This window comes from Sarcophilus harrisii, chromosome 4 (genome assembly GCF_902635505.1).
Source record: "Sarcophilus harrisii chromosome 4, mSarHar1.11, whole genome shotgun sequence".
NCBI lineage: Eukaryota > Metazoa > Chordata > Mammalia > Dasyuromorphia > Dasyuridae > Sarcophilus > Sarcophilus harrisii.
The window spans coordinates 413,230,170-413,252,157 of NC_045429.1; the positions used below are offsets into that span (position 1 = coordinate 413,230,170).

The 21,988-nt window shown below is 43.2% G+C and overlaps 1 protein-coding gene across 2 annotated transcripts; it reads left to right on the top strand.

Annotated features, from left to right (window-relative positions):
- Positions 1–1,496: 1,496 nt before the first annotated feature.
- CD53 (CD53 molecule) lies at positions 1,497–21,643 on the top strand. Of its 2 annotated transcripts, none has more exons than XM_012549607.3 (8): positions 1,497–1,619; positions 12,328–12,407; positions 13,654–13,842; positions 15,749–15,823; positions 16,457–16,552; positions 17,443–17,523; positions 19,477–19,560; positions 20,505–21,643. In XM_012549607.3, the coding sequence occupies exons 2-8, from the start codon at positions 12,345–12,347 to the stop codon at positions 20,649–20,651; spliced, it is 735 nt and encodes a 244-aa protein (XP_012405061.1). In that variant the 5' UTR covers positions 1,497–1,619; positions 12,328–12,344; the 3' UTR covers positions 20,652–21,643. The 2 variants fall into 2 exon arrangements, with proteins under 2 accessions (XP_012405061.1, XP_003769809.1); XM_003769761.4 differs by having other exon boundaries at positions 1,503–1,619; positions 20,580–21,643.
- The last annotated feature ends 345 nt before the right edge of the window (positions 21,644–21,988 follow it).

Sequence of the window (21,988 nt, forward strand, 5' to 3'; positions counted from 1 at the left end):
TCCTTTAGTGTAGGGGTTTTCAATCTGGTACTTATGGCCTTCCACAATATATCTGCAATATACCTTTCCAGGCGTAACTTTTACCTGCCTTTTCTTGGATATTTACACATTAACTTTTTTTTAATCTCCAAGTGTCTGTTTCCCAAACTTCTCTGGCCAATTAAGCCTAGGTATTATGTTAATGATTGTCAGTAGGTTTGCATTTTAATAGGGCCCTTCAGTGCCTTATCTCAAAAGAGTAGTTCTCATTTCTGGCCTTGGAGAAGAATTTGGGGCAAGATAGATGGGTAGCTACAGAGCCCTAGAAATTGGAGACCTTTCAAGAGTCTTTCCATCTAGGGGGATTCCGGGAAGATCCCTAGAACTTCTGGCATATTCCTGCTTAAAAGTCAAGAAATATGGCTGAGGTAGCATTTGAACCAAGGACTTTCTGATTACACAACTAAACCAGGAGTACTCTAAACCAAAGTTTTGTTTCAGACAGTTGATGAATATCAATCATTTGCCTGGAGGGAAGAGAACATGAAGTGGAACAAATGACTTTACTCAATTTCCTCCAGCCAAAAATGTATCTTTTTTGTCTTGCCACTGAACTTTGAAGATTTTGGAAGAGTAAGTAAGACCGACAACTTTGTGCAAACTCTCCCTCACTTACATACAATCCAAGTCACTCTCATGTTGTCATGGAGCCTCTTCAAAAATGGAAGGACCAAACAACAATAAATCTGAAACTGCAATGAATGTAATCAAATGAGAAGGGCTTGGGGGCGGGGGGGGGGGGGGGAGGTCAGACCAAAAAATATGTTATTATAATACATTTTTACGGCATTTGTTGTGGTGGTACAGCAGATGGAGTGCCGGGCCCAGAGTCAGGAAAACCTGAGTATAAATACATCCGTGTGACCCTAGGTAAGTCAGTCTCCATCTGCCTGTTTCCTCAGCTGTAAAATGGGGATAATAAAGAGTATTTACCTCTCAGATTGTTTGTTGTAAGGATCAAATCAGGTGATATTTGTAAAGCCCTCAGCACAGAGCATGCAATCGTCTTTAATAAATGCTTGTTCAAGACCTTTTCTTCCAGTAACCCTGGGACTGCTCGAGGTCGCTCATGCTAGGCAGACCCAGAGAAGGTGTTGGGTTAGCTCGGGTCACTCTGGTAAGGGTTTGTACCAAATTCAAAAAGAGATATCCGACACTACCCGGAAATCAGCCTGAGCCCGCAGGGTGGTCCAGGGAGTGAAGACTGTTTTGCAGTGGGTGTGTGTCTATGTGTGCGAGTGTGTATGTGTGTTTGTGCGCACATGTGTGATGTGTGTGTGTGTGTGTGTGCACGTGTGTGTGTGCTTGTGTGGAGGAGGGGAGGACTTCCAGAAAAAAAGATTTGTCGAAGGTTACCATAAGAAGTTGCTCCCTCCCTGGCCAGCGGTGGGTGGATTCACAATCACTTCCTCTCCTTTCTGACTTGAGCTTCCTGTCATCTCAACAGGATGATAAATTCCGTGAAGGGCTTCATTTCCCCTTTTTCACGAGCAGCATCGGAAGCGGCCTCCTCGGCCCGGCCGCCAGCCCGGGGAAGGGGCGCTGAGCTCTGTCTGAAGGAGGCGAGTTGCCCAGGAACAGTAAGTCCCAGCCCTTAGTTTTCTGGCTTGCAATCAGTGCTACCGCGAAGTCAAGGCCATTGTTTTATTATGGGGAATTTAGCCCAGGCTTCCAGAAGCTGCTTGTTGCCAGTACCTTCAAACCTGGGTATCCAGAGAAGGAAACGGAGGGAGGGCAGGCTGCCGGCGGCCAGACTTGGGAGTGCGGCCCAAATGAATGGGCTTAACAGGCTCCCACCAGAGGCTCTTCTAACTAAGGGGGAACAGGGCACTTCAGGCCTGAGCTGCATGCTGATGAAGCTAATCTATCACCGATGGTTCCGTCCTGCCCCAAGGACTGAGCTACACGAGGGGAGAACGAGGGGAGTCCCCGAGCTTCCAGACTTTGAGGGAGGACGTGGCAGGAAAGAGCAGGGAGGTTTTAGGGAGATTGGCGATCAGTAAAGCTCCCCTCAGGGCCAGAGAACACGATCTGCCCATTTGGGACACTGTTGAGGACCAGAACCAGTGACTTGCAGAGATTTCGGAGAGATTGACAAAAGCAAGATGCTTTTCACCAGGGCCAGAGAGTAGATTCTCCTCCAGCACGTCTAGACCTGTGACCCTTTGGGTCCTCAGAACTAGCGAGGCTGCATGGGATCCCCACAAACACACTTAGGGTGCCAGGGACTGATGCCCATACCCTGCCCGAGAGCGGAATCAGAAATGCCTGGGGGCAGATTTCACTTCTTCCACTTACTGCTGGCTGCCAGTCACCTGTCTGAGAAACCCCCGAGGGAGTCAGGGAGGGAGGGAAGCTTGTGCGGGGCTTCCACTCTTGAGAGAGGCCCAGTCCCGAAGTCAGGGAGACCCAAATTCAGGTACTGTTTCTGACACATTTTAGCTGTGTGACTATTAGCAAGTCACTTAACCTTTCAGGGTCCCAGAGAATTAAGTCGGAAGCCATTACAAAGGTTGCCATCTCCATTAATGAAAGGTGTTTCAATCCTGGGAGTGTCACTAACTGAAGAAGTTACAGCTTCGGATTTTTTAAATACATCAAACAAATCAATTAACTAATAATTTTTAAAATTATAGACTGAACATCCACTGATTCTCCTAATAACAACAGCTGGCATTTATATAGCACTATAAAAAGATTGCTCCGATTTTATTTTTACAACCCTGTAAGATAGATGTGACTATTATCCCTTTTTACAAATGAAGAACCTGAGGCAGGCAGAGGCTGCTTGCCCAGGGCTATGCAACTAGTGAGTATCTCAGACGGGATCTGAACCCAGACCTTCCTGATTCCAAGTCCAGCACTGGCTCCCCTTTACTATGTAGCTGGCTCTGAGTGACGCCTCATTGAGGCACAATGTAGTATCAGATTCTGTAGTGCTGTGCCAGCTGAGAAAAAGCTCTGGCAGCCTTATCAAGCTGCAAATAGGGGCTCAGCGACGAATTGTGTGTGTGTCTTACCAACTGAAAAACTGCCTGGAGACTTTCAGAGACTCATTGCCAGAAGTTTGGCTCCTGGGTAATGATTACTTGGCCATAGTAAGTCGTAAAAGCCATCTAATAAATTGTAGTGTGATTGTGTTCTCTAGTCCATGAAGGGATTATTCATAGGGATGGAATCTTGAATCTCTGAACCATGGAAATAATCACATGTTAAAACAATTTCTATTTAATGCTTCTAAACTGATAACTACAGCTATAATCATGCACCAGAGGAGAGCCTTCCATTAACAAACAGATCTCCTTCTTGTTGGATTCTGTCTTACTGTAACACCACGATAGCCTGTGAAATATTTGCCTTTTCTCCTAGGTTAAAGAACTTAGCAAGATCCAAGCTGATTATTCCCAGTGCAGAATTATTCCCAGACAAGGGTTGAGGGTGCAGAGTTAAAAGCTGCTTGGTGGATTCAGGCCCAAAGCTACTCAAACCAGGAGGATTTGAGGAGGGGGCAGGAGGAAGAGGTTACACAGAGCCTATGTCCTCAATCTAGATAGTATTAGGGTAAAAGCTCAGGAAATATGTGTGGATAATCTTTATAAAATAAACAAAATATTCAGGATCTATAGAATGTGCTTTTATCTGTTGGGGATAGTTCTGTGGGTTAAAAAATAAATTGCACAACATATAAGAAACTAAGGAACCGAATAAGACCTGAATTTTGGCTGCTTACTTATCGGGACCATTTCATTTTCTCCCTCTGGAACTGAATCTGAAATCTTGAAATCATGGTTTAAGGAGTGAATCTTGTGTCCGAGTCAGTTCCAGCTTGGTGTAAAATGAAAGGATTACTATCAAGTGACCTCAGAGAGCAGTCAGTCTGACAGCAAAAGCTTACTATTGCTTGAAATCTTTGTTCTGTCTTTAGCACCTATGAGACTTCAGGCAAGTCCTTTGATTTCTCCAGGTCTTGGTGCCCTTATCAGAATGGCTGGACTAGCCTTCTCCAAGGTTCCTTCCAGCGCTAAACTGCTTACTGTCTTGACCTTCTTAGCCCTTTTCCAGAACCACGTCCCTCCACTTCCTCCACGGGTGTTCCAAGAACACTCATTCGCAGTTTCTGTTACAGGAAGTAGCCGCTAGCTGTGGTTTGACTGTTACTCTAAAGTTAGTCAGTCAACAAAAATATATTTGTCAAGCACTCCCTAGGTATACCACTCTGTCCTGGCCCTTCCTTTGGGGAACCCCCCAGTCTAATGGGGAACATCAGAAGCAGACAAGGCATTGGTGATTATAGTCGTGACTCAGTTGTACTTAGAACTTTACAAAGAACAATTCTTCAGCTGCTTGAAGGCAGTTATCCCGTACCCTTAAGGAGACTGGAGATGAAATGTTACACTGGGACAGCAATCAGATCGGCTTAACTGGAATAAAGCCCTTAGAAAGGGGATTAAAGAACAATGTCTGGAAAGGCTGCGAAAGGTTATAAATTCCAAATAGAAACCTTGGTATTTTATCCTGGTGGTAATTAGGAATCATCAAATCTTAAGCAGGAGAGTGAAGAAAAAAGCATTTATTCCAAAAACTATACTAAGGGCTGGAGCTATAAATACAAAATGATGACAAGGCACTCTGGGTTTGATCGTTATAGAAATAGTGAGTTGACAACATTCTCTATTCAAAAATAACAGCAGAGTTGATTTAATCATATTTCACTTTTCCAGAACTGGAAAGTGGGTCTGGAAGGGGAGGGAATGGGTAGGATGCTATTATGCACAGGGAGGTAGTCGATGCTAGTGGGGAGAGGGAGGCAGCTGATGAGAGTGAAGTGAGTCCTGGCAGGTGCTTTCCTCAAATGGTATTTCAGAAGAGGTACTCACTAGTCAAGAGGGTAGGGATCTGGGGGGAAGTTCTTCCAGGACATGATCTTTTTTTTGACCAATGAGAAGGCTGGCAGAGAGCTGTTGGAGGTGGTGATGGGCATGGTCATGGTCAGAATGCTTTATTGAGCCTCCACTCTGCCTCTAAGCGCTGGGGATAAGAGGGGACTGCCTCTAAGGCAGTCCCTGCCTTCAAGGAGCTCTCCTCCTCATGAGAAGGCAATGTGCAACCATGTAGAAACAAAATACACATAGCATGAATTGGAGATAATCAACAGAAGGAAAGCACTAGCCTTAAGAGAGATCAAAAAAAGGGTTTTCCAGGGCAGTGAGTTGGTGTAGTAGATAGAGCATTGAAGTCAGGAGGACCTGAGTTCAAATCTGGTCTCAGACACTTAACACTTCCCAGCTGTGTGACCTTGGGCAAGTCACTTAACCCCAATTGCCTCAGGGGGGAAAAAAAGGCCTTCTGAAGGACTTGATATAAGATGGGTCCAGGTATGGGAAAGTCAGTGAAAATTCATAACCAGCAAGGTGTCAGGAAGTCCTGAGTTCAAATTTGGCCTCAGATACTTCCTAGCTGTATGTCCCTGGGCTAGTTACTCAAGCCTGATGCCTCCAAAAATAATAAAATGTGTGTTCAGGAGATGAAGTATCTTATTTGAGGAACAGCGAGGATCATGTCACTATAACACAGAGGAGAGCAACATGTAAAAAGAATAGAAAGTCAGCCTTTGAATGCCCAACAGATTTTTCTTTTTGGTCCTGGAGGCAAAGGGGGCCACTGAGATTTACAGGATGAATGGCCTGGTCAGATAGAGATCTTCCCTTTTACCCTGATAGCTGAGTGGGAACAGACTGAGGGGAGAAGCCTGGAGACCTGCCAGCAGCCTCCCCCAGGAGTCCAGGGTGAGTCCAGGTACTCACAGGTAAGAGCAGAGATATAATGGATAAAAACCCAGCACAGGATGCGGACAAAGGGAGAGGGGAACTGAGACAGAGAAAGGTCATGAAGCCCCAGAAGGGGCAGGGAGGTCACCAAGTGGAAGACTGGAAAAGAGGTCACGAAATGTAGTGATTAGGAAATCATGGGTAACTTTGAAGGCAGCAGTTTCAGCTGAAGGAGGCCAGAAGCCAGAGGAAACAAGTAAGAGAATGAGAGGGAGGAATTAATGACAGGCAGGGTCCCCATTTTAACCACAAAAAGATTTTAGCTCAGTGGCCTGGAGTCAGGAAAACCCGAAATTAAATCTTGACTCAGATACTAGCTCTGTAACCTTGAGTCTCAGTTTCCTCAACTGTGAAATCATGATAGTAATACCACCTATCTCCTAGGAGTTGTAAGGATTAATTGTAAGGTCAATTATCTTGACAAAAGATAATATTTGTCAAGCACTTAGCACTGGGTCTGGCATATAGTAAGTGCCATATTAATGCGAGCAGTTACTATCATCATTGTAGAAACGATAGCTAGCATTGTTGCTAGCTCATGGGACTGGATGGATGGAGGATTTCTGAGGATGAGGAGGCGCAGACATGTGGTAGGAAGCAGTCAGTAGACAAGGAGGAAATCAAGATAAGTGAATGGTGGAGGGAGCAATCTTCTAGAGAAGATGAGATGGAATGGGATCGCTTGTGCAGGCAGAAGGGCTTGTCTCTGCAGAGCAATGGCTGCCCTTCTGTCTTCATATGGGACAATGGTGAGCATCTGGGTGATGGGAGGGGAAGAGGAGGAAAGAAGGGAGAGCTTTGACCAAGAACTCGTAATAAATAATCCAATTGGGAGCAGCTAGGTGGCGCAGTGGATAGAGCATCTGCCCTGAAGTCAGGAGGACATGAGTTCAAATGTAGCCTCAGACACTTAACACCTTCTGGCTGTGTGACTCTGGGCAAGTCACTTATCCCCAGTTGTCTCAAGAAAACAAATAAATTAATAAGAATTTTAAAAATAAATAATCTGGTCTTTTCCCCATGAAAGTTCTTAGCTGAGAGGTGCAGAGAGGAGGGAGTAATATAAAAAATGTGGAAGGATTGAAAGATTTGGAAGAGCCACTATAGAGAGTGGGATAGTGGAGGTGCAAAAGAATCACTTTGCCATAGTAAATTCTGAAACATAAATCTGTAGCACATTCAGGTGGCATTATTTCATAATTTTATCCAGCTTTGTTCAACGGTCCCTATGGGGAAACAAATAGCAAATAGTGGGGTTCATTGAGGGCTAAGGGCTGATCATTGATTCAGTAAACAGGAAGGGGGTTCAAAGAGATGATGTAAAATTGAACTGTTTCACCAAGGGGTCAAGATAGAACCTGGGAAAGAAATGAAGAGATAAAGAGATTAGACAAGAAAGGGATTGGGGAGGTGGAGTGAGGAATGAATGAGGTATGTGCATTTGTGAATATGAAAGGGAGTCGATTTGCAGGAGATAGCAAGATCTAGAGGCTGAGGGAGGAGACCCTGAGAAATGAGTAAATTGATCAAAGGTGAGATTAGGGTGCTGAGGGAGATAATGATATCAGACCTCTAACCCGAGTGCAAGAGGAGATAGACGGTGAGTCTGGCCCTGAACTCAGAGAGGAAAGGAGAATGTGCTGGAAGTCAATAAGCAGGAGCTCCTAGAATTTTAATAGGGTGGTGAATACAGAATGAGTAAACTTCAGATGAAGAGAGATTGCTTAGATAAGGAGGTGCAGAGAGAGTTTGGAATCAGCCGCAGAGAGCAAGGAGTGTTCCAACTCCTCCACTTTGCCTAGTGACTCAGAGAGAATGAGGGAAAGTGTCACCATGGCTACAGACATCTTGGACAGACATGATTATTTTCATGTTGTCTCCTTCACATTAGAACGTGAACTTTTTAAGAATGGGGACTCTGGTTTTGCTTTTCATTGTATCCTGAGCAACTAGAACTATGTCTGGCATATGGCAAGTTGTTTAGTGACTTGACTGACTCAATGATCATCATCATCATTTGTGGATGCTATGCCCTCCCCTTAGTGGAATTTAAGATCAAATTAGCTTTCTTGATCACTATTACATTGTTTAATTCATTTAAAGCTTTCAGTCCACCAAAATCCCCAGCTCTATTTCAGATAAACTGCTTTCTTGACACCTCTCTCCCATTTTATATTTGTGAAGTTGATTTTTTGGAATCCAAGTATAAAACTTTACATCTAACCACATTAAATTTTATCTTAATTTTCAATTTGTTCCATTGGTTTAATCTGTTAATCCTTTTGGATTCTGTCATCCAATATATTTATCATCTCTCCCAGATCTGTATCACCCAAAATTTTATAAGCATATCATTTATGCCTTTATCCAAGTAAGTCATTGATAAAAATGTTAAAATAGCACCAAAGACTCTGTTGGTATCCTCAGAACTGCACATATTTCATCCCTCTGGGGCTGCCATAAAGTCCTACCTATTCTTTTTCAGAACTTTTTGAAATTTTTTTCCAACATTTGCTCAGCTTTCCTCTCATTCTATCGTGCATTCCAAGACAGAGCATCATTTCCCCACAAAATTGCTATCATTTTTACTTTCATAACCAATTCCTCTTTGTTAGTCAGAATTAACTCTAAAATAGATTTATCTACTTTTGAAAGAATAAAATTATTAGTCAACCAAAATCTATTAGCTTATTTGCTGTTGGCGTAGAACTCCAGAAGGTGTCCAAAAAAAAGTTTTCCATCACTGGACCATATCTCTGTAGCAGGTTTGTGATTTCTTACTGAAACATCTTTCCTCTGAGCAATTTTCTTTCTCTTACCATTGAACTTAAGTTTGCACTATTTTGCTTCCTCTCTCTGATTTCTAGATCTCCTTACCTACATTTTCTTGTTTCTTAATATCTCATGAAGTTATTAGCTTCTATCTGCCCAATTCTAATTTTTAAGGAATTATTTTCCTCAGTGAGCTTTTGTACCTCCTTTTCCATTTGGCCAATTCTATTTTTTAAGAAGTTCTTTTCTTCAATGAATTTTTGTATCTTTTTTTCCCATTTAGTCAATTCTGCTTTTCAATGCATTGTCTACATTGGATTTTTGTGCCTCTTTTACCATTTGGTCTATTCTATTTTTAAGTGTTAATTTCTTTAACTTTTTTCATGCTTCCTTTACCAAGCTGTTGATTTGATTTTCATGGTTTCCTTTCATCACTTTCATTTCTCTTCCCAATTTTCCCCCTTTTTTTAATGCTTCTTTACCAAGCTGTTGACTTGATTTTCATGGTTTTCTTTCATCACTTTCATTTCTCTTCCCAATTTTTCCTCTACATCTCTTACCTGATTTTTAAAATGCTTTTTGAGCTCTTCTATGGCCTAAGACCAATACATAGTTTTCTTTGAGGCATTAGATGTAGCAGTTTTGCCTTTGTCTTCTTCTCCCTGCCAACATAGTAACTTGGACCACTCCACCTTTTTGTGGGATCTGCCACTCCAAAATTTGTTTTGAGGTGATATTTAAAACTGTTTGGAGGGGAAATTTGGGAGAGCTCAGGCAAGTTCCTGCCTTTTCTTTGTCATCTTGGCTCCAATACCACCTCCCCCACCAAATACATTTTCTTTAATGTGCATCGCTTTTTCAACGCCTCCCCACCAAATACATTTTCTTTAATGTGCATCGCTTTTTCACTGCCTCTTTTCCTTTAAGATATTCTGCTCCTTTTGAATAGTGTATATTCTTCCAAATCCACATTCAAGTAATAAGTTCCATCTCATTAAGTTTCAGTGATCCCGGTAAAGTTTAATCAACCTCTTTGCATTAGAAATTTTAATGCGCTCTGCTTGTTACCTATGTAAATATATTCAAGGCCATGTGTTTCTGGCTTCATTTAGTTTAGCAACTAGGAAATTCTGAGCACCTTGAACACCCCATGCTGTAAGCAAGTACTACTGCTTTCCGGGCCATTCCATGGGCACTAAGTTCAACTCAGCTCCTCTGATGTCAGGGGAGATATCATACGCTGACAGGAGGCTCCCACAAATGCACGGAGGTACCTTGTCAATCTGTCCCTTTCTTTGTCTCAATTCAGTCAAAAGCAACTGTATCATAATGTGGTCAAAATGTTCTGAAGAAATTCAACTTCCTGGTCAAATATGACATACTTCATTTCTGTTATGTACTCCAAACTTCTCCTTTGTGAAGGTCACCTTCAAAAGGGCTTCCTCTACCTACACAGAGCAGCGTTTACTGCTGATTTCTTGGTCACAACCGTAGTATCAGAGTATTTAGCCTAGAAGGAGATATCTGGGATCTTATAGACCAGTCTGCTCCCTCATTTTACTTATATGGCAATGGAGAGCCAGAGAAATTAAATCCCCTTTCTAAGGTCACTCAGATAGTGGAATTCAGACTCAGTCTTCCTGACTGCAAATTCTATACCTATCATCCAGGCTTAAGGTAGCAACCCTATCCTAAGATTCAGAGATTCCTAACCTATCCCAATAGCTTCTTCCTTGCCTCTTTTTTTCTTCTGTATATTGCTGGGAATCTCTATTTCTCCTCTCTTTCTGTGACAGTTACTTCATCATCGCTAGCAATGCTTTCTAGATTTTTCCTAGCAATATTCATTCCCAGGTGAATCACCAGCTCCTACTGTGGTACATAACGGTCTCCTTTCTGGCCTCAGGTTTGACCAGACTTGAGAGGCTCTCCATCCTATGGTGAGACCATAAGCTGTACGCAAATAGCCAATGTCCCCATTGTTGATATCACATCAACAAAAGCTACCTTGGCCCTCCTCAGAAAGGAATAACCAACTTTCGCTACTTACTGCTTTTTCCTCTGACCCTTTAGGGATGACCTGAATTCTGAGAGTACCCACGGATCCATATTAATGCTCTTTGGAACAAACGAAGCTGTTTGGGAGCATGGAGTTCTGTGCAAGCCTGAATATGGCAGCCGGGGGGTTAGTTTGTGTGACATGAGAGCAAAGCAAAATACAGAGAATATGGGTAGCTAAAAAGGAGGAGGGCACTTTGACATGAAGGGAAGGTCTTATGTATATGTATCTATGGACTTTTAAAGAACCAAGTGGTGGGATCTATCACCTTTTCCCAGCCTTGTCTAGCCTCTACATTTCTCCATTCCTCACCACGTGAGTATGGGGACACCCAAATTTGTGACCCTGTAGTGTAAACACTCTCATTCACGGGGCTGAGACATTAGGGTCAATTGGTGTTTGTTGAAATGACAAAAGATGAGTTCTGAAGCACCTAAAGTCAGAGCATGGTTTTGTTTTGAGAGTAGTTCTTACTGCTGTATTCCTAAGAGAACATGGGTATATTATCTAGAGAGAAAAAGTCTTAGCAAGGAGAGGGTAGAACATGAAATCTGGCCTTAAATGTGTGGATTTTCATGTGGAAAAGGGATTTAGTTGTTCTACTTGACTCGTGTGGCAAAACATAGGAAGAAGTTTCAGGGTCAGTTTGACTGGGCCTGGTGATAAGTCATCCATAAACACAACTGCCAGAGAGGCAGAGACTGGCCGATGTCTCTGCTGGTCACACTAAGTTCAGCAACACCATGGTCAGCCCTATGTAATGTGATACCACTAGATTATCTAAGGAGGATCAACTGGCCTAGGTTATAAATGGAGCTCCCATGTTGGTTAGTAGTGGGATTGAGCCCTTGAATAGCCCCTGGACTTCTAAGCTTGATGAGATGGAGACCCAGTCTTTAAAAAAAAAATCAGATTGACTATATAGTTTCTTATGCTAATAATCAGAGCTGTCCAAGATAGAATGGGATAACTTGGAAGATAGTGAATTCCCTGTCAATAGAGTTAGGGATATTATATATGGGATTCATTCTTTTCGGTAAGAGTGAAGCTAGATAACCTCTGTGATTGCCTTGCAATTCTATTATTCTCTGATTCTTAGTGCATTGTGATATATTTCTGATTTCAGAGACTAGGAAAATCTGGAAGTTAGGGGGTACTTACCAAATGGAAAGATGATTCAGCTTCAGGGAAGACTTATGATCTTTCCAAAACAGATTCTCAATATCAGGAAATTTAGTATTCCAATGTACATAAAGCCATTTTACATGGGCAAGGTTCCTTTACTCTCTAACCTTGGCTACGATGCCTTGGCTGGTTTTGTCCCTCCATCCTGGAAGTGTATTTCCATTGGTGAGTTCCTCCCAGAACTTCCTGAGGAAGAGCTCAGATCAGTCATCCTTCATTCTGTGTACTTCATCATCATGCTCTCTTCCCCTTTTCAGCTCCCTTTTATGTGTTGTCTTCTCCACCTTAGAATATAAGCTTCTTGAGAGTAAAAATAATTTAATAAAAAAGTGCTTTTTTTTTTTTTTTTGGCTTAGGCTATATGTTCAGCACAATACCTGGCACTTAGTAAGCCTTCAAGATATGCTTGTTGATTGATTCTTCCTCCCAACTTCCCTCCTCTAGGGCGAGACCACCTCAGCATGGGCATGAGTAGCTTGAAAGCGCTGAAATATGTGGTATTTTTCTTCAACCTACTATTCTGGGTAAGCACTATTGGCTGGTTTGACTTTCTTTTGTCCAGTGGCTCTTCACTCCTCTCTTATCATCCTGAAAAAAATAACTATTCCACCCACTGTACATGGTGGGGGTGGAGGGGAAGAGAAGAGAGAGACAGAGAGAAACAGAAAGACAGAGACAAAGACAGAAAGAGGAGAGGGGGGGGAGAATGAGAGAAAGAGAAGAGAGACACAGAGAGAAACAGACAGAGAGGAGAGAGACAGGGACAGAGAGAAGGAGAGAGAAAGGGACAGAGAGAGAAAAAGAGAGAGACAGAGACAGAGAGACAGAAAGAGAGGGGAAGGGAGGGAGAGGGAGGGAGGGAGGGAGGGGGAGAGGGAGAGAGAGGGAGAGAGAGAGAGAGAGAGAGAGAGAGAGAGAGAGAGAGAGAGAGAGAGCGCACAGAGAGGGGGAGGGAAGGAGAGGAAGAGAAAGTTTCCCTCCTCTCTTCCCTCTGTGCCACAATATAGTCCCCATGTAATTAAAGATATTAATAATTTCATCACCCCATGATCTCAAAAGATTTGGAGAATTAATCCCACTTTTCTTAGCTTTTGCTACTCTACTTCTGCTATGGGACATGGCTTGAGAGCCAGCCTCAGGAATGAAATCCTTAGTGGGAACTGTTCTGGATTCCTTGAATGAATGACTGAATTTCAGGCCATCCAGTCCTGAAAGGTTTTACTGTGTCAAACTCAGTGATCCAAGCCCAAGGAGACTTGAACATAAGTCTCTGGGTTGGTACCTTGGTTCTCAAAGTGTCTGCATAGCAGGAAGAGCTAGCTGGGAAGATTTCTACCCTTGTCCCCCTATATGTGGGCAAACTTTATACCCTTGAACCAAATCTAAACCTCTAAAGGAAGGCGATCCCAGTGGATACTTCAGGGAGGGTGAACTTGGGGCAGAAGAGAGCCAGTACTTGGAGATGGGAATGCTTTAATGGGGACCAAGCCTGCCAGGTTCTCTAAGCTGTTTTGGACAGATGGACAAGAATGTTCACTTAAGGTTTCTCTTAACTGCCCTTTCTCCCTGATGCTCTGTCCCTTCTGATCCTGAGGCCTTAGAATCACTAGCCAGACTCTTGGGGTCAAGAACACCATGGGGAAACAAGGAAGTTAGGGGGTACTTACCAAATGGAAAGATGATTCTAAAGCCTCCCACTCAAGGGAGAGCCTAGGAATGCTGTGGCCATGACCTTGTCCTCAAAGGTCCCCCTGGTCTCTCCTGTCTCAGGTCAGTGGATGCACCATTTTGGGCTTCGGGATCTACTTTTTGATCAATAATAGTTTTGGAGTCCTGTTCTACAACCTTCCCTTCCTCACTGTGGGCAATGTCGTCGTCATCGTGGGGTCCATCATCATGGTGATTGCCTTCCTGGGGTGCATGGGCTCGATTAAGGAAAACAAGTGCCTTCTCATGTCGGTGAGTGCCGGGCCTGGGTGGGGAATCGGGATGCTTCTTGAGGTTCAGTAAATGGATATGGGGGAGGGGGTCTGGTCAGGCTTAGATATGTTAAAAAAAAAATAAAAATACCTGAGACACTATTGTAGATCCAAAATGTGACCTGGCTGCTGACTCCGACATTACCAGAAACCTCAAAGCAGGAGATGTGTTCTCAGAGATGGGGAGCGCCCCCCAGGTCCCTTAGCAATCTGACACACATTTCTCACCCACAAGTACAGCTACACCTTTCTTGACCCTTATATTTCCAGCTTATGCTACTTCTTTGGGTAATAAATTCCAGACCTTTACTGTTTTAAACTGCTATTGAGGTTAAATACTTCCTTTTCTTTCTTTTGTTTTTCTTCAAGTTTCAAGACATCACAGTATGTTGTAATATTTCAAGATATAGTTAAAAAAAAAAAAAGCCTGGGTTCATTCTAAGATGAGCCTTAATTTAATAAGCCTTCTTCATACCCCTTCTCTACAAATCTTTCTAGAATGAAGACTTTATCTTTTTATCTTAGCTTTATATAGGCAGCTAGCTGCTGCTGCAGTGCATAAATCTGAGCCTAGAAAACTTTTCTTTTTGAGTTCAAATCCAGCCTCAGACACTTAGCAGCTGTGTGATCCTGAGCAAGTCACTTAACCATGTTTGCCTCAGTTTCCTCATCTGTAAAATGAGCTGGAGAAGGAAACTCCAAATGAGATCATGAAGAATAGGATATGAATGAAACAGCTGAACATCAAATTATATGGTAACTTTCCTTGTCCTATTTAAAAAATTGGGTCAAGATCTGCATTTGTGATAGAGAAACTAGTATACTTTGGTCTGGTCTTTTGGTAGGAGAGAATTTTCTGTCCCACATGTAATATCTGCCCTTTACTGTGGGCAATCAGCCCCTATAACTGTTCCATTTTCATTGTGCTCTTAGCAACTGGCACGTAAAAAATCCTTAATAAAGACTTTTTGATTGATTGAGTAAATGTTTCCGAGACTAACTAATAAGGTTTAATAAAAGAATTCCTGGGAGTGATTCACTATTTGACACCCTAGATGACAGGAGGAGCTCTGTGAGAACAGTTCTTTATCTCCCTACACAGGACACTATGCACAGGGACCACTCAAACCATGATATGAACCAACTACATAAAATTGCCCAATCATCCTATGCTTCATTCTACCCCCTGATAAGTCTTTGAATACCAATATGGGAGAGAAGGTAGAAATTTCTGTTCTCCAGATCTCCCAGGTCAATAAAGGGCATGTTCTCCATCTCCTCGTATCTATCTGTCTTTTATCCAGCTTGTTCAACAGTCAGTCTGTCTGTCTGTTTCTCTTTCTTCCTTTGTCTGTCTCTGTCTATCTCTCTCTCCCCTCCTCTGTCTCGTCTCCCTCTCTTTTCTCTCTCTCTCTCTTTCACACACACACACACACACACACACACACACATCAGCTTATATGAGAAAGATATCTAAAATAAGAAACCTCCTCAAATATAAAGAAACATAAATCAGCCACATCCATCCAATCAGCATCATTCATTTCTTAATTATATTCTCCCTTGTGAATACCATAAGATCCCTGCCTTCAAGATGTAATATGGGTCAAACATGAATATCTAAATAAATATACAACTTGAGATGAACAAAAATGTCCATATAAATACTAAGTGATGGGGCAGACAGAATGAAACAAATAAAAGGTCAAATAAATAGTCAGAAAAAAATAGTTTGTGGAATGACTGGATCTTAAAGTTATAGAATCTCAGAGTGGGAAGGATATCTGGCATTCTCTGGCCAATCCCATGCTGAAAATAACATGCTCCATTCGTGCTGGTCCCCATTATTGTCCCCATAGGTAACCCTGTTCTCTCTTTCTTGGTAGTTCTTTGTCCTGCTCCTATTCATCCTTTTGATTGAGGTGATTGTGGCCATCCTGCTCTTTGTGTATGAACAGAAGGTATGTAATGTATAATGTTGTTCCCTGTATCATTTATAAGAAGGAAAAAGTTTGATTTTGTGTGTGTGTGTGTGTGTGTGTGTGTGTGAGAGAGAGAGAGAGAGAGACAGAGACAGAGACAGGGACAAAGACAGAGACAGAGAGAGAAAAGTCATGTAGAGGTTTGTGGGTCTGATTTACATACGGGTACTGGACTCCTATAGACTGATTGATAGCGGTCATCCTTCTGAGCACCAGGAGCAAACATCCTCCAGCATGTGGTGAAAGCAATCTCAACTGTCAATGCTAATGCAGCTATCTAAGTCTGCATGACAAGACGAATTGTTTTTCCTGAAAATGAAATGATATAACTGAACGACCAGTATCTCAATGCCTCAATTGCTTCAATATTTTGGTCACTTTAAAAAATATGGTTTTAAACTAAAATCTCCTAACTGCCGGTAAGTTAAATTTTCGCAGGACATTCCTTCTGTTCCTCTCTTATCTTTGGCATTCTCTCCAGCTCTGGGAAGAAAGACTACAGGGGAAGTAGAAGTAAAACGGAGATAAACTGTCTTGTCTATACTAGACCCCAGCCTTGCCCTTCAGTGACCTAACTTTTGCTTCCTGACATCTTCCCTTCTGGTTCTTTAGATCGATGAATATGTGGCTAATGACCTGAACCAGAGTATCCGACGCTACAATTCTGATAACAACACCAAGATGGCATGGGATGGAATCCAGCAGTATGTAAGTCAAGCCGACATCATACCCAGGCAGATTTGCCTGATCAAGGGGCCAAAGGCAGGACACTAGGCTGAAGCATTCTGAGGGTTTACGCCCTGGAGACTTGGGAAAAGACTCGCTGGTATTTAGTTCTCTCCAGTTTCTGCCAGCCCCAACTCCCAGAGTGGCACATGGCTCAGCAGAGGGGGGGATCAGAATACTTCTCTTTGTGGATGGTTGTATAATACTGTACAGAGAATAATGGGCTTGGAATCATGAAAAGCTGGCTTTGAATCCCCTCCTTGACAGAGTTGACAAGCTGAATAACCGTGGGCAAATCAGTCCTTTTGAGATTTAACCTTTTTGAGCTTCACACTTTTATCTGTAAAATGGAGATAATAGCTGTATGTAGTGCCCACTTCACAGCATTGTTGTGCTGACTGAGATAACATCCACATAAAATATTTTGTGAACTTTTAAAGTGCTACGGGCACATCAGCTGCCATTGTTATTTATCTCTGCCTTTGGGCTGGTTTACCTGAAAATGGAACATGAAAATTGAACACAAAGATGATGCCCAAACGCGTCTAAGTGTTCCCCATGCTTAATGTCCACTGCCTGACCCTGACTCTGCCTGATGGGGAGCTGGCAGCGGGCAAAGATGGGGGTGGAACTGGGCCAAAGGCAAAAGGCAGGCAGACTGAGTCTGACACGGCCCCTGTGAGCCAAACCTGTGATGCAGATCCAGCCCACTGACCCACGTCTGCTAGAAGCCCTGCGCTAGCCCAAGCAGCCAGTGGTCAGCTTCTGTGGAGGCAAACTCCAAAGCTGCGCCAGAGGAACAGGGTTATTTATTCTGTACTCCTTAAGTCACCAATTCCTTACAAATGACCTTGTTGGGGTTTGTATTTCAGCTAGAGTGCTGTGGTGTTAATGGCACGAGCAATTGGAATGGTCGTCCCCCGGAATCTTGCCCCAAAGATGATGATACAAAGGTAACCCCAGTCATGACCATCCAGTTCTGTTTCTTTAGAAAAAAAAAAACATGATTGCTTTGGAAACTGTCAAGTAATTGCGAGGTCACAATTCTCCAGGATAGAGACAGCAGACCTTAGGTAAGGGGATGTGACAGGAGATGAACAGACTTACAGTGTTACTGGTTAGTCACTGAAGCCGATTAAAAATACTTCCATGCAATTTTGGAGCTAGAGTGAGGGAAAGGCCTGCAGAATATGGCCAGGGCTCTGTATTGGTACTTTAATAAGAAGCACTAAAAGCAAGTCATTCAATTTCCTTAAGCTTCTTCATTTATAAAACTGGTTTACTTGCACTATCCATCCCAGCATCTAGCAAAATACCAGGTTATCCTTCAGGTCCTGAATAAATACTTGTGACTATGTATCACATAAGTAATGTGCTTTGTGAACCTCAAAGTACTTTCTAAATATGGGTTATCATTGTTATTAGTGACAATCACTGACAGACTGCTTGGTAAGCAGGTAGCATGTTGGATTTGGAATCCTAAGTTCATATCCTACCTATGACATATACTAGCATTGTGACCATGGACAAGTAATTTAATTTCTCTGAGTTTTAGGCAGTTCTTTAAAACAAGAAGTTTAAGGTGAGCTCAGTTCAGCCTCATCAACAAAATCACACATTTTTGATGTATTGCATGACAAAAAATAATGAATAGAAGGAAAAGATTGATCTGAAAAGAATGGGGTTTTGTCTCAACACTTCTGAGCCTGTAGTATGACCTCTCCTGTTCAGAAGTAGGAGCCAAGGGATAAAGCAAAGTAAGGTATCCCCTAAGGCCCCTGCAAAACACCTCTCAATGAAGGGGAAATCTGAAGATTCCAATATGCAATTATGGGGTCCATGACAAAGTATGTTCCCACTAGTTGTTTCAGACCTCTAAAAAGAGCATATTCTCCCCCTTCACTCCCTGCCCACATAAGAATGGGGCATTTTCCCAGGATAACTTTCTTCCTTCCACTGCCCTACCACTCCTGAGCCAATCTGAGGGTCCCCAGTGTTCTCCAGACCTTGGAACTGGAGGATGAGATCCTTTCCACCGTAGGCTTCAGTTTCTCTATCCAATCCAGTTCAAGAAGGAACACACCTGCTATGTGTGAGGCACTGCAACCACAAAGACAAAACAAACCAGACAAATATTTACCTGATTATTTGTGAAATAAGAGTCTTAACTCAGCAAAATCAGGAAAGAATCAGCAAAGGAGGCAGTACATGAGCTGAATCTTGAAGGAAAGGCAGTTCTAAGAGGTAGAAGTGAAAAGGGAAGCTGGAGCATAGGGTGTTTAAAAGGGTGTGAGGTGAAAAGCATCAAGGGGTAGGCTGGAATTAGCCTGGGAAGGTCAGGACTTTGAATCATAAAGCTGAGTAGTTTTAATTTTATCCCAGAAATAAACAGAAGCCTGTGCAACTTCTTGAGCAAGATGATGTACTCTTATTGTGTGCTTTAGGAAGATGACTTTGGCAAGTGTATGAAGGATAGACTCCAGAGAGGGAAAGGTCAGGAGCCCAAGAAGAAATGTATAGTAATAATGTGAGAAATGATAGGGAATAAAAACACTTGTTTTTCATGGAACTAGCTAAGGGAAAATGTGAAGACTATTCTAATCATCTAAAAAAGCCACAGATACTATAAGAATATCCTGACTTTTGAAAGGAAGTGTGATGTAGAGAATAGGAAGCTGGTTCTGGAGCCTAGATCTAGGTGCAAGTTTGCTTCTGACATCTGGCTCTGTGAACACGACTGAATCACTAAATTTCCTAGGACTTAGGCAATTCTCTAGGGCTTTTAAGTTGCAGAGAAAGGTGCTGACTTGTATTGGTAGAAGGAATTTCCTGATATCAGAATTCCCTATGGACTTGCAATAACAAGCTCTATCCCTATCACTCCTTTTATCTTCCGTTTTTCCTAGGGTTGCTACCTGAAAGCAAAATTATGGTTTCATTCAAATTTCCTGTATGTTGGAATCCTTATCATTGGTGTATGTGTCATCCAGGTAAGAATTCTGTTTCCAGGACTAATCCAAATGAAACAAGGTGCATCTTTCTGACATCTATCTCTTAGCCTACTCCAAGTTGCTCCAGTTTGGGTGGTGGGGAAAACTCAGAGCAAGTCCCACCAGCCAGATACCAAGAAGCCCAACCAAGAAGATTGACTTGGTCTCTGCCAAATGAAACTCTTTTAGCACAGGGGCCAGCTGGGTAATCTGTCCTTCATGGTCACCAAGTGTTCTGGGCCAGATGGGTGGTCTGGCCAAAAGCCCCTGCACTGAGCTCGCTGGCCCTGGCTCCAGCTCTGAGGGACAACCTGGTTCACATCCAGGGGCCTCCTTCAGAGCCTGGAAAGCCCTCCTAGTGTAGCAGATGGGGCACTGGACTGGCAGTCAAGAAGGCTCGGTCAAATCCCTTTCTCCTAGACATTAGTCATGGGACCCCCTCTCTCCCACTTAACCTTGGTTTCTTCATCTGTAAAATAAGAAGTTTGGACCCAGTGACTTCTCAGGTCCTTTCCAGGTCTAAAGCTGTGGTTGTGGGCTCTTTAGGAAAGAGATTCTCTCCTGAGAGAGAGAAAAGCAGAAAGGACTGGCCCCAACTGCCTTGATCTGTTTTTCTCCCTGTGGGAAACACGTGAGGGAGAATGTATGCTTCAGGAGCTCGTTCCTCATGGGAGACACCAAACTTCAACTTTCCAACCTATCACACCCTGCTTGATGGTGGGGGCTAAGATCACTTCAGGAAATTCTCGGGGGATCAGGTTTTGGGGTCTTGCAGTGGGAGGGGTGCGTCAGGAAGGCTCCCCAGATGTCAAATGTAAGGTTTGCTTTGGGGATGATCTCTGTAAGCTCAGATGTCATATCTGGGCATATAAAATACACACCATCCCATGAAGCCCCTGTCTGCTGAGGGCAGAAGCAGTGACGAAGGGGAGTTGGTTTCTTAGATTTCCTCAGGTCCATCACGGACTATGTGCAGAACATGGTTCCTCCCAGGCAGACCTCAGCTTTTATCCTCCCAGGTGCTCGGGATGTCCTTTGCACTGACCCTCAACTGCCAGATTGAGAAAAACAGCCAGTCTCTTGGAATATGACCAGAACTATCCAAGCTGGACGGAGGGACGCCGCGACCATGGAACAAGCTCCCCTGCTGGAAACCCTTCCTGCATCCTCCTTGTGGACACAAATCCTTGAGGCACCACGCTCAGAAATGGCTGCTTGGCTCTCCGTTGCTGCTTCTCTCAGCCTTGCTCTGCCTCCTCCTCCAACCCAAGCAACTGGCGCAGAATAGATTGTGGGTCAGTGGGAATAAAGCTCTCATTCGGCCCCCCCCCCCAATCCTGGGAACTGGGAAGACTTGGCAGGTGCTGAAGGCCAAGAGAAACTCAGAGCTGAGAGTTCAGGCTGACTTTTTTGTTCAGTGTTTCCTCCAATGCCGACTCATTCATTCACTGACTGAGCGAGACACTGGGGCACAAAGAGCCACAGTGGCCTTTGGATGTGAATGGTCTGGCCCTCCTCTAAGCAGAAGAAAAGAAGGGAGTCTGAAACGTCCCAGCTTTCTCCAAGCCCTCTCCCTCCAGCCCCCTCACACCCATCCCTTTTTATCCAGGGTAAAAACTCAAGATGTCCAATGCAAGCATCCCCTCCACCCCAGGCAAAGAGAGCCTGAGCAGAGTTCCAGAACGAAACCCCCCAGAGCCTCACCAGGGCAGCCTTCCACATTTGGCTAGAGGGCCTAAGCCAAGGAGGAAGATGTGGGCTCCTCCTCTGGAAGCAGAGACTTGGGCTGTGCTCAGGCCCCTTTGTCAGAGGGCCATGCCCATTTCCCCCAAATACTTCTGGAATAATTTCTTCTTTGATTAGACTTTCACCAACCAGCCAATGAATCCTCCTGTTGTTCCTCAGAAGAAAATGAAAAATTCAGAGTCCTACCTGGAATGAAGATCTCTTCATCTCTGCTAGAGTAATATCAGATATCACATCAAGAAATAATTTGTTGATATTTCTATGTTTTGTCTATTAACCAAGGATTTCTTTGTGTGTTCCCCCATTGCAATAAATTAAATGTTCCAAATCTTCCTTATTCTATTATTTTGGCTTCTTGGGACTTACACCTTCTTGCCACTGAAAGTTATTAAGGGCAGGGTTTTTAATCTCAAAATCTTGATTGAAAATGGATTTAATTATTGAGGGAGGGAGGAGAGTGATACTGTGGAAGGCAAACAAATAACATGGAAAGTTACAAACCAGATCCAGGTCAGATACAAGAATATTTTAACAATAAGCTGTGAATTTGAATTCTAAATCAGTGAGTAAATTCAGAGGTCAGTGGTAATGAAGCTAGTAAAGAATTATGTGAAGAATTTGAAGAATGGGAGGCTCAAAGATTTGAGAAGTGCAGACTCTCTTGTGAAATCCATGGTCTGAG